The following is a 17221-nucleotide window of genomic DNA, read 5'->3' on the forward strand; positions in this document are numbered from 1 at the left end:
ATGACAGGACACGTGGGTAAGAGATCGTTGGTAGTTATTAAAAAGACTACTTGGGTAAAATTCCCCATGTGAACCCATAAGAACCCATTTCTAGAAAAAGGTTATTGCTTTTATTCCTCTCCCCAAGATACCCTAAAATGTACAGACATGCCTTAAACATGATGACATCATTAGAGAGCAGGTTTCTGGGAAGGATTACATCCCACCCTTTCATAAGCCATAAAAAACACAAGGGACATCGGCTGAACGACCAGACAGCTAAGGCTAAGAGAAGGATTCAGCACGTCCCACACGAGAAGTCAAGCCTAATGCCAAAGAGGTGGCTGAAGGTAAAGATAGGCTGTATTAAAGAGGGACCCCCTCTCCCCTTCCATTTTAAAAATCAGTCACAGTATCTTCTGTAAAAGGAGAACTCAAGTAGCTAAGTGCATATCTGGTTCAAGCAGCTCAACTGCCAGGGAACCCCGGAAGTTGTAAATTTGCCAGAGCCCTAGGGGCTCTTTATAAGAATCCTAGCTCAATTCAGAACTACGGATCCCAGAATTCCTTGGGAGAGGACGCTAATGCAACTAGGCTGGTTAAGCACACTCAATTGAAATGTGATTCTGGGGAAGAAAACACTCACAGGTGGGGCTTTGCACTTGCTGAACAGTAAAACTGGGGGGTCACGTGTGCCGATCAACTGCCCGGCAGGCACAGTTGTGTTGCAAGTGTAGTCTTGAATGAGATGCTGGGTACGTGCAAATCCCCACAAGAGTGTGCTCTTAAGCATCATTTCAGCCAGGACTGAATCTGAATTGCGGATGTCTATTCGTCTGGCTAAGTCCTGACAGCTGTATTTCCCAGCCCATGAGGGAAGCGCGCAGTTCTCTCAACTCCACAAAGTGAGGACCCTTGTCCTTCAGTTACGCTACAGCTAAAGCTTGAGTATCTCCATTTGAAAACACCCAGCAGGAGAGATCTCAAATGATATTTTAAGGACACGACTTGCAAAGAGTAGAGGATGCATAAAACTATCAACCTCACACAACTCTTTTGAGCACTGCTGATCGCCAGTGTTGATGTTACTCAGACGAAAGATTGCGCATCTCTCTCTTTGAAGATACAGGTGTGACGGGAGAGACATTCTGGTACTCCTAAAACGTCGTGTCAGATTCAGGAAGAGAAATTCTATGAAGAATTTGGTGATGGAACAGCCGAGAGGGCAACGCTAACAATGTACCAACGAGGCTTTTACGCCTCTCTCTAGATTGTGTCTCTTCTCCGGAATCTGAGATACAAGCAAAATCTGGGTAGTATTCTTTTAGCAAGGAAGAGAAACGGGGGGCTTCCAAAAGATGGCGCGTTTCACAGACCGGCGGTCAAACCAAGACGGTGTTTCGGCAACTACTGAAATGTTCAGAAGGTTATAGGACCCCATGGAAGGTCCGGAGCCCGATTCTGACAAATTCTTATCAGCCTACCAAGAGTCAAGTCCCCTGGGCAGTAACAACATTGCCCTCCTAAGGTCAAAATAAGAAAGAGGTGGGAACTCAAGGCAGGCTTGCTGGGCTTTCAACTGGCTTAAGGGATCATCCAACAAGGAGCAGGACAAGTCAGGCTGCAACTAGGCTGGTTAAGCACACTCAATTGAAATGTGATTCTGGGGAAGAAAACACTCACAGGTGGGGCTTTGCACTTGCTGAACAGTAAAACTGGGAGGCTACGTGTGCCGATCAACTGCATGTGTAGTCTTGAATGAGATGCTGGGTACGTGCAAATCCCCACAAGAGTGTGCTCTTAAGCATCATTTCAGCCAGGACTGAATCTGAATTGCGGATGTCTATTCGTCTGGCTAAGTCCTGACAGCTGTATTTCCCAGCCCATGAGGGAAGCGCGCAGTTCTCTCAACTCCACAAAGTGAGGACCCTTGTCCTTCAGTTACGCTACAGCTACAGCTACAGGACAAGTCAGGCTGCTATTTCCAAAAGGAGATGCGCCCCCCCCCCCAAATCAGGGCAGATACGGAAACTTCCTGTAAGACATCGAGAGCTACGATTGGGGACTTTTCAGAACAAGTTACGGTATTACACTCGGGAATATCGTCCATTTAAAAGAGGCGTTGAGTGACCTTTTGGGGAAAACGCCAGCTCTGTGGTGAAACAAGGGATGCCTTGTGATTCAGCGTGGGAAACGCTATTAAATCCTAACAAGAGGCGGCGACAATCAAGCCTCGCCCACTTAATAACAGGATTCGTTCAGTAGTATCTTACCTCTCATTGAGAAACAGAGTTCAAATCAAACGCTCCACAATAATGGGTCGGATCCCGTGGGTCTGTTCCGCGACTGGTGGGGCATTCCCTCAGAATATCATATGTTCTGCTGATGCGCGAGGACTTCTCGTTAGAAGAGGAGGCCACCCTGGCACTGGGGGAATGAGCCACCGTTACCAGAACAGATCCCTGGGATCCACCCTGCCATTCTTTTGAGGGAAAAGTGAAACTCGAGTCTTTCCCTCAAATGTTGAAAAAGCAGTTCTGTAAAAACCCCGAGTAAAAAAGAACTTGTATGAAGTTCCGCTGGCCTACGAAGAGCCTATTCACTCACAATCGAGGGTCAAAAAAAGGGAGAAAAATAATAAGGAACTGGAACCCACAGCCAAGGAACAAGTGGAAGATGCTGTCAGACTATGCGAGGATGCCGGCCAGATGATTATCACTTGAGCCGTGTCATTCGTACAGACTATACCTTTTTAAAAAATACACTGGCAATTCAAGTAATTTATTAAAAACTGCTTTTCATTCTGAAATATATAAATGTATATAGATAGATATTTGCTTTCGAGTGACGATTACTGGCAGCATGGCTCACAACATGCATTTTTAAATGAGCTCGGGACAGCAGAAAGTATCACTGGGGTGGCCTCGATTCGCCGTGTTCAGCTTGCAAACCTCTGGCTTACCTGCTTGGCAGCTGTCAAGGAATGTCCAAGGACTAGCTGCTGCTCAGATGGAGAAAAAACCCCTTGAGGCGACTACTCCTAAGGACATTTGTCAATAGGCGGCTAGGCCCCACTGTGTACCAGGTGTCCTATCCGAGTCCGGCCTACCTACAGTCCCAGCCTGGCCAAAGAGTCCAAATGGGGATTCAAGCAGTACTCTCTCATGCACGTTACTGCTCTCGTCCTGAAACGAGTATTAAATTAAAGCAGCGTGTGGTGGGCGGAGGCAAGGAAAGGGGTCAAAAAGAAAGTGAGGGGAATCGTTCAGCAAGACATACAACCCCCAAGGAAAAGTACAGCATTTTAAGATGTTGGATTCTTTAAGGCCCAAAGCTGTTTCAAGACACATGAAGAAAAGAAAAAAAAGAACTCATAACTACGACTACTTGAGGCTGCAGCGTCAGAGGTAGGCCTTTGGTTTTCGCTCGCTGTAGCAAAGCTACCTTTTGAAACTCCGCCCTCACCATTTCCAGCCTGGAAGTTTAACAAAGTGCAATCCACGACCCCTTCTAAGCCAAAGGGAATCCTCCTGACCCATTTGTAAGTGCTGCTGAACAGGGACCCCTGTTCCCAATGCAGCTCCATCACGAAGGAGATCGTTGGCTTTAAATGCCACAATAAGAAACAAAGAATTAAATCTGACCAGCTCATTGGTCAAAAGGGACACAGCAGGTTCCAGGAGACCACCCGCCACCCAAGGCATGCTAAAACCCCTTGTCACCGCCAAAACCTCCCCCATCTCTAAGACAAATGGATCATACACCTCAGAAACGAGCGAGTGGCAGCTGCTGGAGACAGATGTTCTTGAAAAAAATCTCAGATCAAAATAACGTCAATGACAATTTGATAGCAGTTTGCTCGGCAGCCGCAGCAATCTGTTGAAAAGGAGTCTGAGAAGTAAACAACTGCACTGAATGTAATGAAATCCAGACTGAGGTTTAACGGGAAGAAAACAACTAAAAAGAACTGCATCTTTCAAGCCAATATCACATTGCTAAAATACACCGTTTGATCAAAACAACTGATTTCCCTATTAAAACGTGCAAGTTTTGAAGGGGAGTGAAAGAGCTGGATGGAAACGGAGGAATCCCTGCATAGAAGCTGCAGCAATTGCTTTCGTTTTCAATTTTCATCTTTAAAAAAAAGGGGAAAAAAAGATCACCGAAACACATATTGTAATTTGTCCAAGTGGATAACTGAGCATTTTCAAAAAACTACCATGACGTTTAAAATATATAATAAAACACGCAAGAAGGTAGTTTAACCTGCCAATTGGTTAAAGTTATCTTTGAAACCCAGGTGCACGACTGCTCGTTAGAAAGACCACGAGGAGAGGAGATCCTCTGGATTGTAGATAAAGCGATCTGCATTCAAGGCTATACTAGAACTATGGGATTTCATCTACACATTGCTTGAGGAACCATCTACCCACTGCAGCACAAAAGGCAGCAAGGGACGTCTCTCGAATGTTCAGATTTCGCTTGTAACAATGTTTGGGTTCATGCACCTGAATGGCTTGGAATGTGTGCGAATGAAGGTAATTTTCGCTCAAACGGTCGATTCACTCTCCACTTCCGACGGAGCCGCTTCTTTCCAAGACAACTTGATCGTGGTCGGTTTCTCCTCGTTCACACCATTGCTGGTGGTCGCCTCAGGAGGGGCCAGGCCTTTCTGCTCTTCCTTTGGACTTTCGCCGACATCGGGATAGATCACCAGGAAAGTGGCTGTCAGGAAACCCAGGAATGAGCCCACTGAGGCCACCAAGGGTATGACCTGGACTGTGCCCACGAGATCCACCACCCCTCCGAGAGCAGAGGCCACCAGGATCTGGGAGATGTAGACCTGGCAGGACAAGATGGCACAGTCTATGCCAAAGCCTCGCTTTGAGTTGCCGGGGCTGTGGTGAATATACTGAAAGAGAGATAGGAAATGCATTAGCCAACAACAGCAAAAGAGGGGAAATCCAGTGTGTTGTCTTGCAGTATCAGAGCCACTGTTTTATGGGTACCGCATACATCATGGAAGAGGAAGCCCATTAATGCCAAGCATCATGTTTTGCTATTGAAATACTGTGCATGTTTTCTTTCAGCAAATTAATGTGGGGGTTTGAAGATCTGCTTGCTACAGTTTAAAATGCAGACCTGTAAGGTAAGAAAGGGGGGAGCTGGATGGGTGAGTCAAGAGCGCTATGACTGGATGGTAGCTGTACTGTAGGGGGTGGAGTTGACTGGGCTGTTCAGAGAGTTTGCCTGAGAAAGGAAAGGAGAATAAAGGAGAGTCTGTGTTCTTTTTCATGTAGAAGTTACTACCCTAAGCGGCAAGGGAGAAAATCAAGTCTTTGTGGGGGGCGGGGGGGGGGGAAGAGAAAATGGGGGAGAAGACAACTTGCATCTATCTGGCAACCAAGAAGCAAGTAGTATAAAGGAAATCATCTCACTTTTGAGCCACAACAAAACCATGAAGCATTTATACTTCTTTATCTATATACTATTAGCAACATCTGGCCCCCATCTGCGGATACCTGAATCTGCAGATTAGGGCCACACGGACGCGAAACAGATTTTCCAGCAAACCTGGGGGACCTCCCAAGTTTGCAGAAACTTCTGAAAACTTTTTTTAAAAAAATCTACCGGGGGAGGGGTTTAGTGCCCTCCTAAAGTAAAATAGCATTCTCTGTGCAAGTGCAGAGAATGCAGCTGCCTCCGGAAGTTGGAGGAGCCCAGGAGCTGTGCTGGGTCCAGCAGCAGTGCAGCCCATGGGCTCCTCGGTGGGCCTGGTGGTGGCACGGCCCAGGGAGAACATGAGTAACATGGGGGCCCACACTGGGCCCAGCCAGCAGTGGCTGCCAGAGAGCTTGGGGGCCATGCCGGGTTTGGCAAGAGAGTGTGTGTGTGTGTGGGGATTCTTCCCCCGTGAGTCTCGTGGGCCCCCACTTGTCAACTATATTTCTGTTTAAGTAAAAGAAGCCGTTTTCTTTAAAGGAACTCTTTTTACCTCATGGCCACCCCCCCCCCACATGGTGACTGTTCTGTTATTCTACCAAAATCATTAACCTGTCCTGTTCTTTGGGTTCAACTAAGAGGACTAAGGCAAGAGACTTTGGTCAAAGAATTCTATGATTCTGTGTCTAAGGCGAGAGACTCTGGGGGCAGCAAAAAGTATGAGAGAACGCTATGGAATTAAGGAGGCAGCGGAATGTGAGCCGTTCCACAGCATTATAGAGAGCTGTTATGTAGCAGGGGTTACAACACAGGGGAGGGGGGGATTACACCAATCATCAAACAATTATTTCCCCTGTTTGCTTCCTTAGTATTGGAAAACTGTCTAGAGCTTAAGAAGGTACAAAGTGCACCCCGAGGAAGCGAGAGCCTCCAGTATCGGCAGAATGTGCCTGGCCTTGATGCGTGAAGGGGCAGGAGATCACCTGCTGCACTGCGCCACGTACCTGCTTGATGTCGTGATATTGTCCCAAAAGTGCGTAAGGGCAGTACGAGATGCTCATGGAGACGATGCCCATCGTGCTGATCATGATCATGGCCACGTACACGTTGGGGAAGATGGCCATCACAGCTGTGCCGATGGAGAATCCCAGCGTGCCCAAGATGTAGATCACCCTGATGCTCAGGTCGTAGTTGTCCAGGTATTTCTGTAATAAGGCTGAAAGGGGTTTTGAGGAATGTTATCGGCTGAGCTGAGGAAGCCGCCCACAGCCAAGTGAACCGAGACCACTGGACCGACTGGCCACAAATCGTGCTTTAGATGTCAGCCGTCCTTCCTGAGCTTCTTCCCTTCTCTTTGCTGATGTCCCTGCACTGCTCTCTGACATCACTATTGCACTGTGGGCCACCGTGCACCCCAAAAGACATGTGTAGCATGATGAGACAACACGGCAACCAAGACTGAAGCGCTGAAAGCCACCGGAAGGAGCGGGGCACAAGAGACAGGTGATAGGCTGGAACTGTTGCATTAGGGATTTGGTAGCTCTGAATTTAGGAATGTGCACACAGTCAAACTCAAGGTAGTTATTGCCCCCTCCTAAGGGGCAAAGCTACAGCAGGATACTTCCTCCTTGAGGGAACACAGAGCTGGCCTGGCTGCTACATGCACCGCAGTACTGGGCATTCCCAAGAGGCATCTCTCGACCCCTGCTGGGCTGTCTACTACACTTTATCACATGAGCCACTCTTGCCGATCCTGGGGTTTGGGGGGGGCTAGCCTTGTGTTTAGAAAGCTCTCCCTCTTGCCCCCCCCCAATTTTATAGTGTGCTAGCCATGCACTGCCTTTTCTGATTTAGGACACGGATTTTTGCCTGCTGACACAGAAACTCTTACCTGAACACACAGCAGCGGTAGTAGCATAGATGACCAATCCCCAACAGCCCATCTGAACACCGGCATTGTAGTCATGCAGCTCGGTAGAATTGGAAGGAGCCTGCGGGAAGACAGTGCACATAAAGTGACGTCAACTCCAGCACAGATGTGTATAAGCTGGAGTCCCCCCCCCACGGTGCCTAAATAATCTTTATGCCTCGTTACCCTGAAGACGATGTCCCCCCCCCCGTCACAGTACATCAGGCAAATGACTATTAACAAGCCTGAGCTTAATAACTGCTGCAGCAATTTATCTATTTACAGTAATGATACTTGAGTTGTGTCAAGTGGCCAAGGACGTGCTACGCATAAAAGGGGAAGGGAGTAGACCCCGTTTATGAGATCTGGGTTGCAGATGGTTGCTGTGACCTGGATAGTCCAGGTTAGCCTGATCTTGTCAGATCCTGGAAGCTGAGCAGGGTCGGCCCTGGTTAGTACGTGGATGGGAGACCACCAAGGAAGTCCATGGTTGCCACACAGAGGCAGGCAAACGGCAAACCCGCTCTGTTTATCTCTTGCCTTGAAAGCCATCCAGGGTCAGCAGACGATACCTGTGACTTCAGGGCACTTTCCACCACAAGCAGACCGGAGAAAAACGTTTTAGAAGCCTGATAGCCCAGCTTACCCTGATTTCATCAGAGCCAGGAAGCGAAGCACGGTCAACCACGGTCAGTTCTTGGGATGAGAGACCACCAAGGAAGCCTGGGCTTCCTATGCAGATGGAAGGCAATTATAAACCACCTCTGCCCATCTCTTGCCTTGGTCCCGGGGCTGCCACCAGTCAGGTGTGACTCGATGAAACACAGGTATTTAGTGAAGAGCTTTGCAGACCAGCATGGCCTTGGGGAACACATGATCCCGTTCATTACTCCTGCCAATTTCTTTTCTTTTTGGTATTTTTGCATTCCTCATCTCGTGTGTGCCCGTGCCTGGAAGTCATGGTGACCTCTGGCGACTCCTACTGGGGCACGGAGAACGTTCAGAGAAGTGCTTGAAATGGTGAGATGATGCACGCTTGAGTCCCAGTGAAATAACCTGAATACGTACACACCCCTGTGCTTCCAACAAGCAGGGCTATTTTCAGGCAGGAACGCACAGGAATGGCGTTCCGGCTGGCTCCTGAGTTGGCCACGCCCAGCAGGAACTCATTAGCATAACAGGCCACACCCCACAGCAGGAACTCATTAGGATTGGCTACATTAGGGGTGTGTGGCCTAACATGCAAAGAAGTTCCTGCTACAAAAAAAAGCTCTGGGTTTTGACCACAAACAAGGTAAACGGAATAAGAAGCAAAAGGTGAGTGTGGCTGGATGACCACACTTCTGGTAACATGGGGGTGCGGCCTAATATGCTAATGAGTGGTGCTATCAGGGGTGTGGCCTAATATGCTAATGAATTTCTGATATTGGGTGTGGCCTATTATGCTACTGAGTTCCTGCTGGGCTTTTTCTACAAAAAGAGCCCTGCCAACAAGCCAGTTTACTGGCGAGTAAAAGTGCACGCCTGCTGCCCGACTGGCACAACAGTGTCCCCCCCCCCCATCTGCCCATCTTCCTTCCGCACAGGGTTCTTGTGGGGACAAAACGGAGGAGGGAAGAACCAAGACCTCCTTGGAGGAAGGGTGGGACAAGAATCTAACGGAAGGCGCCTTCCGACATTCCCAAGGAAGACGTTGCTTCCCCAGCGGATTTCTTGCTGCTCAAACAGGACCATGAAGGCGGCTAGTAATGATGAGCAGAATGTTATAAAACGAATTGGTTGAAACCAAAATTAAAAACATGCCTTAAAAAGCAATTAAATACAGCAGGGAGGAGAGGCCATTGAGGGAATGCCAAATGAAACAAGCAAGGCCTTGGGGCAACGGAAGCAGGTCCTTGGAAGAGGGTCGTGGCAGTCAGCCGGGAAGCAGGCAATACTGTACGGTATTGCTGGTCCCAACTTTCAAAGGTCAAGACCAAGGCTCCCTCTAAGCCGTGGAGTCTTGTGAGCAAAAATTCTATTCTGTGAGCTACTGGCATTAAAGCTGTGAGCGAGCGACATGGCTACTGCACACATTAGTGTTCTCTGGATCCAAGCCATCCTTCCCGAGCCAAGACAAAAATGAGTGAGCCAGGGGCTAAAGAACTGTGAGCTAGCTCACACTGACTCAGCTTAGAGGGAACCCTGGACAAGACCAGCACCTTGACTTGGGCCCAGGAACAATTTGGGAGCCCATGTTGATGAAGAAGAAGAAAAAGAAGAGATTGCATTTATACACCGCCCATCACTACCCAAAGGAGTCTCAGAGCAGCTTACAAACTCCTTTCCCTTCCCACAACAGACACCTTGTGAGGTAGGCGGGGCTGAGAGAGCTCTGACAGAAACTGCTCTTTTTTAAGAACAGCTCTTGTCAGAACTACGGCTTCCCAAGGTCATCCAGCAGCTGCGAGTGGAGGAGTGGGGAATCAAACCCGGTACTCCCAGATTAGAGTCCTCGCACTTAACCACTACACCAAACTGGCCAAGACTACAGCGATATGGTCCCTATGACCCGTTTTTGCCACTGGCAGCCCGAGCTCTGTGCTCACCTTGGGGTCACCGTTAAAGATGACCTGCCCCATGAAGTCAGTATAGAACACAGCCTCGGCTATGATGGAAAACCAGGTGAGGAGGTGGCAGAGGCAAAGCCGCAGCAGTTCCTTGGGCATCTTCAGCATGGACAGCCACAGGAGCTGGACGGTGGTTTCCGTCTCCCCTTCTTCGCTCTCCGTGTCCCCGCTGGAGTTGGTGGCGCCACTCTGGTTCCGGTGTCGGTACCGCTGCCGCTGCCTCTTCTGCATGTCGTAGATGTCGTTCATGCTCCGGGAGGACTTGATCAAGACGATGGCGTTGGCTCGCCGGAAGCGGTAGCGGTGGGTGCCGATTTTCCCGTAGTAGGAGAAGGTGTAGGAGGGCTGGCGGTAGAACATGTGCCTTCGCCGGCGCATGGAGTTTGAAGTGCTCGACTGCTTCATGCCGATCTGAGCGTGTCCATTCAGGAGGTCTTTCGGGAGGGAACCGTTGCTGTTGGGGGCTTTGGCTTCGTTCAAGTGATTATCAAGTAACATCTCCTCTTCCTTTTCGTTTTCCCTGAGGAAAGCAGACAGGCGGTTGAATTTAGACTTCATCAGTTCCTGGCTGGTGCTGTGGGGGGTGTTCGGGTAAGAGGCGTCCTGGAAGATGGAGGGCTCGATATCGTGGAGGAAAAGCAGCTCGGATTCGATTTCCAGAGTGGCGTCGGGCATGTGCAGGACGGAATCGCTCTTGCTCCGCACGATGTCCACCTCGAGGAACTCCATGTTGAGGTCTTGTTCCGACTGGACTTCATCCGGAAACATGGAGTTCCCGTACGGGTCCTCCTCGCTGATGACGTTCAGTCGATTCAGAGGCGGGAGGCTGCCGCTCAGTTTGACGCTGGAAAGGGTGTCCGCCTCGTCGTCGATCCTGTCCTGCTGAGGGTTGTACTGCTCCTCTTCGATGCTGAAGAGGTGGAGGACAACTGAGACGGAGAAAATAATGGCAGCAAAAAAGAAGAGCACTTGCTCTTGAGACTTGAAGAGTTTTCCTAAGAAGGTCTGCGTCCAATCTAGGCCCCCCAACATGTAGCCAATGGCTCCTCCGAGACCTGGAGGAAAGGAACAACAGTGACACAAAATCACACACTTTTTTTTGCTTTGTGGAAAGGTCTGTAACAATTTAAAGGGATGAGATGGCAGACCTCCCCTTTCAGAAGCCTTATATGGCAGCCACACAAAATATGAACACACTTTTCCTCCAATCATGTACAATACACAAACTCTAAACCAGGGGTGTCAAACTCATTTGTTATGAGGGCCGGATTCTGACATAAATGAGACCTTGTCGGGCTGGGCCACGTGTGTGATAAAATGTAATCCCAGGTAGTGGAGATATAAACTTTATAAAGGACACAAACACAAAGGGCTTTTTTTAACTTAATATAAAAACATGCTTAAAACATTAGCACTCTTGCAATATTTTGTTTATTTAACAGTGTCTGATAACTGACACCTCTTGCTCTGGATTATTGCATCAAAATGTCTGTGCTGTTGCAATCTTGAGTATGCTGTTCAGGTGTGTATCTGTAAGCCGCAAACCTACGATGACGCAGCAGCAGCAGAACTGGAAGAAGAAGCAGAAAACAGCCAGTTCCACTGCGGGCCTGGCAGAAGCCCTCTGGGGGCCTGATCTGGCCCCTGGGCCGCATGTTTGACACCCCTGCTCTAAACCGTTGCTGCATGACCTCTACAAACAAAATCAGGATTCTGTGTTCAGTGCATCTGCGTGTTCCAAGAAAAAACACTAGATTCAAGTCCAGTTGCACTTTGAGAGACCAACAAGATTTTTGGGATAGAAGCTTCTGGGAGTCAAAACTCCAATTTATACTCCAAAAATCCTGCTGTCCTCTAAAATGCTACTGATCTCTAATCTAGCTCTTCTACTAAAAGCCTGTTAGCACAGGTACAGACAGGAGGGGCTACGGCTTAGCGGTAGGGCATCTGCTTGGCACGCAGAAGGTCCAAGGTTCGATCCTTGACATCACCAGGTTAACGGATGAGGTATTGGGTGATGTGAATAAGCTCTAACAGAGACCCTGGGCAGCTGCTGCCAGTCTGAGTAGACAGTACTGGCTGTGATGGACCAAGGGTCTGATCCAGTCTAAGGCAGCTTGATGTGACAATCATGGAAGGTGGCTACTGGAAGTACTTGCTTTTGGCAGGCAAGACACAATCTTAGGAATGCCATGCTGAGAATCCCAGCTGCAGCCCGGATGCTCGGTGTCCCAAATATACAAATCCCACTAGTAGAAAACACAATCAAAGATTGCCAAAATAATGATTCGCTTCTTACACTATGAACCTTGTGATCTGTTGAAATTGCTGAAATCAGGTTCCACGTACACAGCCGGCAAACTGAAGAAGTCGAAGGAAATGCATCTTCCAAGTATGGGCGTCTTCGCAAAGGCTGTTTGGGAAATGTTATGACTATGTGGACTCCTCCTGTCAAGTTACACTCACTGCATGGACTTTATGTCTTACCTTCAAAGGAGGAAATATTGCATCTTATGCCTTATTATAATTACAGTATGCACTAATGTTGTTGTGACACCAACTTTATAATTGTTTAATATATTGTTTTGGCAATCTTTGATGGTGTTTTCTGCTAGTGGAATTTGTATATTTGGAACTATCTGACACTAGTCTTTCCCCCTTGTTTGGATTTCGGATGCTCGGCGTGGCATTCTTAAGACCGTTGTTGGGTGCAGGGTTGGTTCCAGGTTTCTGGGGACGCTGGGCAAAGAGTTCCCAGGGTCCCCCCCTCTGCCCACCACTAGGCCGACTTGCACCACCACCACCACCACCACCACCACCATCATCATCAATTATATTTATAACCCGCCCTCCCTGCAAGCGGGCTCAGGGTGGCTCACATTGCCTGGCACAATGTGCCAAGATTCATATACAGTTAAACATTTAAACAATCGGCAATTGCCGAATAAAGTGCACTCAGTAATTAGCAACCAGGATGGCGTGACGTGTCATGCAGGCTCAGATGATTACACTCTCCTAGGCGGTTTGGCTCGATCTCACTGCAGCCAGCCTCCCCCACAGATATTAATAGTGGTCATTGATGGTAATGTGATGGTAATGTGGGCAGCTCCTAGTTGAAGGCCTGGTGGAAGAGCTCCGTCTTTCAGGCCCTGCGGAACTGCACAAGATCCCGCAGGGCCCTGATCTCCTCCGGGAGCTCATTCCACCAGTACGGAGTCGCCACTGAGAAGGCCCTGGCTCTAGTAGCCGCAAGCCTGGCCTCCCTGGGGCCTGGAATAACCAACCAATGTTGCGCCCCAGACCGTAGTGCTCTCTGGGGTATATACCAGGAAAGGTGGTCCCTCAGGTATGTTGGACCCTGGCCATATAGGGCTTTAAAGGTAAGTACCAGCACCTTGAAGCGAATCCAGTATGCTACTGGCAGCCAGTGCAGCGCCTTCAGCACCGGCCGGATGTGCTCCCATCTAGGGAGACACATCAGTAGCCTGGCCGCGGCGTTCTGCCCTAACTGCAGCCGCCAGATTTGTACCAAGGGCAGCCCCATGTAGAGAGCGTTACAATAGTCTAACCTCGAGGTGACCATCGCGTGGATCACTGTAGCCAGGTCATCGCGATTGAGGAAGGGAGCCAACTGCCGAACCAACCGCAGGTGGTAGAAGGCCGACTGAGCAGTGGCTGCTACCTGGGCCTCCATTGCCAGGGAGGGTTCCAGGAGCACTCCCAAACTCCTAACCACCGGTGCAGGGGCCAATGGCATCCCGTCGAAGGCCTCCCACCCTTCCTGATGCTTCCCTCCTGCCCGCGTGTCCTTCCCCCCTGCCTGCCTGCAAGACCTCCCATCGCCCACAGCCCATCGCCCACAGACCTCCCATCACCCACAGCCGCCTGCTCCTCCCGCTGCACTCTCCCTGGTTCCTCTGGGAAGCGTAGGCAACGGGGACCTTGGTGGTGGAGTGGCAGCACGTGAGTGGACGGGTCGGGGGTCAGAGGAAATGGGCCCTGGCAGGAGCCCTGGGTCCTGGCAGCTGCCCCCCCCTCCGTGTATGCTGATGCCAGCCCTACGGATGTGTGTTTCCAAGGATGGAGAGAATGACATACCAGCTGAGAAAGCGTGGATATTGAGCGCCATGTCCTGCTCTTCGCTGTCCACCACATCGAGCAAATAGGCTCGGATCGGTCCCTCCGTCGCGTCGGCGCAGAAGTCTAAGACCACCACCCCCAGCACGGTGAGGACTATGCCGATTGGCTGTTTGTTCGGTACGTCTCCAATGGCCAGACCTGGCAAAGAGAAAGGGCGTCTCGGTTACTTCCCAAAAAACGAAGGGAAACAAAGGCTGATCGGGGGCCAACATCGGCGACCAGCAATCCTCCTCGATCTGTTGAAACGTGGTCAATGGTGTCTCCCCCTGCCAGGTAAGTACTGAGAAATTGGCAAAGTCTGACTCTAAATGGCCAAATATGTGCTGGAAATGTCAAAATAAGGTTGGATCCTTTTACCATATGTAGTGGTTATGCGATAAAGCTAAAAAATACTGGGTTGGGATACACGAAATGCTTCAATATTTTTTTTTACAATGTTCTATACCTTTGATACCAGAGACATTTTTGTTAAGCGTATTACCTGAAAATTGTAAAAAAACCAGACCTTTATCTTATATTGTATATTGTTACAACTGCTAGAATATTATACGCTAAATATTGGAGATGTATACAAACACAGGTAAAATTATGGAAACAGCGGAAATGGATAAACTGACTCCAATTTTGAAAGGTCGACCGGAAACGACATTTGAAAATACCTGGTCAAGATTCTACGAGTGGTATGAAGATCAATAGAAATAAATTATGAAGTATTAAAACTTGCCGAGGACATATAAAGTATTAATCTGCTAAGATATGCAGAATTCTAACTACTATTTTAATAAGGTGAAATATATAAGCTATAACAAATAGGCAGGCGAATTTGTAACAGATGTAATTTGCGTATTGAACGAAATGCCCCCATTTGTGTTTGTATGTTTGTTTGTGTGCTAAAAATAATAATAATAATAATAAAAAAAAAATCTGTTGAAATGGCCCTTTCAACAGCGACGCCCAGCGACCTGGGTCTCGACACAGAGAGCACTTCACATTTGAGAGACCTGCAGTGATGAACAGGTGGCCAAAGTAGACTTTGGTGCCTCTACAAAAGACTACTTACCACTTCCTTTGTTCTTTTCAACACTGAAGAAAGGGAGGTGGGATTCCAAAAAGAACTACATATTAAAACACCAGCTTTGATAAAAAGAAACCTGCATTGCTGAAATTGCACCCACTGAGGAGCCAACAAAAACAGCTGAAAAAATGAAACCACTTAATTCTCGCCTTTCGGAGAGCAGCCGTTTCCCCCGACCCCCATCCTCGCAGCAGCCAGTCCCCCTGCTCCTTTTTTGTTTTTGCTTTAACTCGGCAATTGCAGATCGTTATAACCAGGTGTGTACAAAAAAAAGGTTCTCTGCAGCCACAGATTTCATCTTTAAAAAGTCTCTAGTCCCCCTTTCGTTGTGGAGATATAAGGGGAAAGGCATATCTTCACAATGGAAAGGGCGGGGACTTGCGTTTTTCAAGAACATTCAAGCTGAGGAATTCAGAGAACCTGTCACGAACATTGTAATAACATCATGTTGATACAACGATACTCGGCTGCTGGTTAAAAATTTCGAAATTCCCAGTGGCCTGGGGGAGGAGGGATGGCCACTGCTGGGTGTCTGGGGTATGGAAACTTGCCACGTGGAAGCCCCACTGCACTGTACTGGCAGCTGCAGCAGCAACAGGGAAACCGGTCCTATGTTAGCTCCCAGTCTTCAGCCAGCAATTCAAGTGTTGAATCACCAATTAATCAAGGAGATTAAACCTTGCCAGGCTACACACAGAGAGAGGAAGTGTTCCCCCCTTCATTAATCTCTGGGAACTTTTTACAGGTATTTTATTAGATGCCGCGTTATGACAAATGGAACACGTTCCAGCCCATGCTATGACAATGGCCCAAAGGGGGCGCAAATCGCTTTCTCCAGATTACAGCGTGACTGAAGCCGAATTTCCCCGAAGAAGGTGTATTTCCGGCTTCAATTGTTCCTTACGGTGCGGTTATTAGTAACAGCTTGGGAGGGAGAGAGATAAAGTCAGCTACCCTCGTGTAGCCGTCTGATAAACAATTATTCAGTCCTGCTGTGATCTTTTCTTTTCAATGCACGCATTTAAGAACAGAACAAGGAAAAAAAAGAGAGATCATTTTCCCCTTCTCTGAATAATGCTGGAAACAGGATGTGGTTGGCTAGATATGCGTTAAAGGGAAATCGGAGCACAACAGGAAATATTTCCCTGTGAACAGGTTCCTACGGTTTTCCCATGCTGAGAGACGGCTGCATTCGCCCCGGCGAATACTGTGCTGGCCGACATGGTAAAGGGAAGGTGGGCTGGCCGAAGCGGCAGACCACCATGCTAAATACGGCAGCACCTTGACTGGGTGGTGGGCTGTTCCCTCTAAGCTGTGGAGTCTTGTGAGCAAAAATTCTACTTTGTGAACTACTGGCATTACAGTTGTGAGTGAGCGATTTGGCTACTGCATAAATTAGTTTGCTCTGGAGCCATCCTTCCTGAGCTGAGACAAAAATGTGTGAGCTGGAGACTAAAAAACTGTGAGCTAGCTCACACTAACTCAGCTTAGAGGGAACACTGTACCCTCTAATTCTGCCTGTTTCTGAGTTCACCTTAGAACCAACAGAGATGAGGTGCAGAAGATCCACATCCCATTAATTACCTACGATCAGTGCTCGCTCTAAGCTGTGGAGTCTTGTGAGCAAAAATTCTACTTTGTGAACTACTGGCATTACAGTTGTGAGTGTGCAGTACCCTCTAATTCTGTCTGTTTCTGAGTTCACCTTAGAGCCAAAACAGATGAGGTGCGGGAGATCCACATCCCATTAATTACCCACGATTGGACATCTTGCCTTCATTGTCATTATTAAAGCAGCTGACGAGGCTCCAATTTTGTTGCAGCAGCTGTGTAGAGGGAAAGGGGGATTTAACCCTTCCCTGAACCCAGAACTATTTTCTTGATTTAAACCGGGGTGTTCCCCAACACTGTGCCTGTGGGGCACGATGGCCCTTGCCAGTACTCCCCTTGGTACATCTCCAATAGTTAGAACTGTCAAAGGTCCTTTCCGCACTTGGATCTCATCCCCGGATTTATCAGAGTTCAACTCGCGACACAATACCTTGCATGTATCCCTGGTTATAACAG

The 17221-nt window shown here is 48.5% G+C and overlaps 1 protein-coding gene across 1 annotated transcript in view; it reads right to left on the reverse strand.

The window, feature by feature from the left end:
• Positions 1-268: 268 nt before the first annotated feature.
• The window catches only part of SLC45A4 (solute carrier family 45 member 4), a 76719-nt gene continuing 59766 nt past the window's right edge, over positions 269-17221 (reverse strand). The window contains exons 4-8 of the mRNA XM_015407678.1: positions 14038-14217; positions 9919-10994; positions 7313-7412; positions 6426-6637; positions 269-4891 (exon numbers count right to left, since the gene is read on the reverse strand). Of these exons, the coding sequence (XP_015263164.1) occupies positions 4529-4891; positions 6426-6637; positions 7313-7412; positions 9919-10994; positions 14038-14217 (1931 nt within the window). The 3' untranslated portion in view covers positions 269-4528. The remainder of the gene's footprint in view (positions 4892-6425; positions 6638-7312; positions 7413-9918; positions 10995-14037; positions 14218-17221) is intronic.

This window comes from Gekko japonicus, unplaced genomic scaffold (genome assembly GCF_001447785.1).
Source record: "Gekko japonicus isolate JY-2015 unplaced genomic scaffold, Gekko_japonicus_V1.1 scaffold1591, whole genome shotgun sequence".
NCBI classification, from domain to species: Eukaryota; Metazoa; Chordata; class Lepidosauria; order Squamata; family Gekkonidae; genus Gekko; species Gekko japonicus.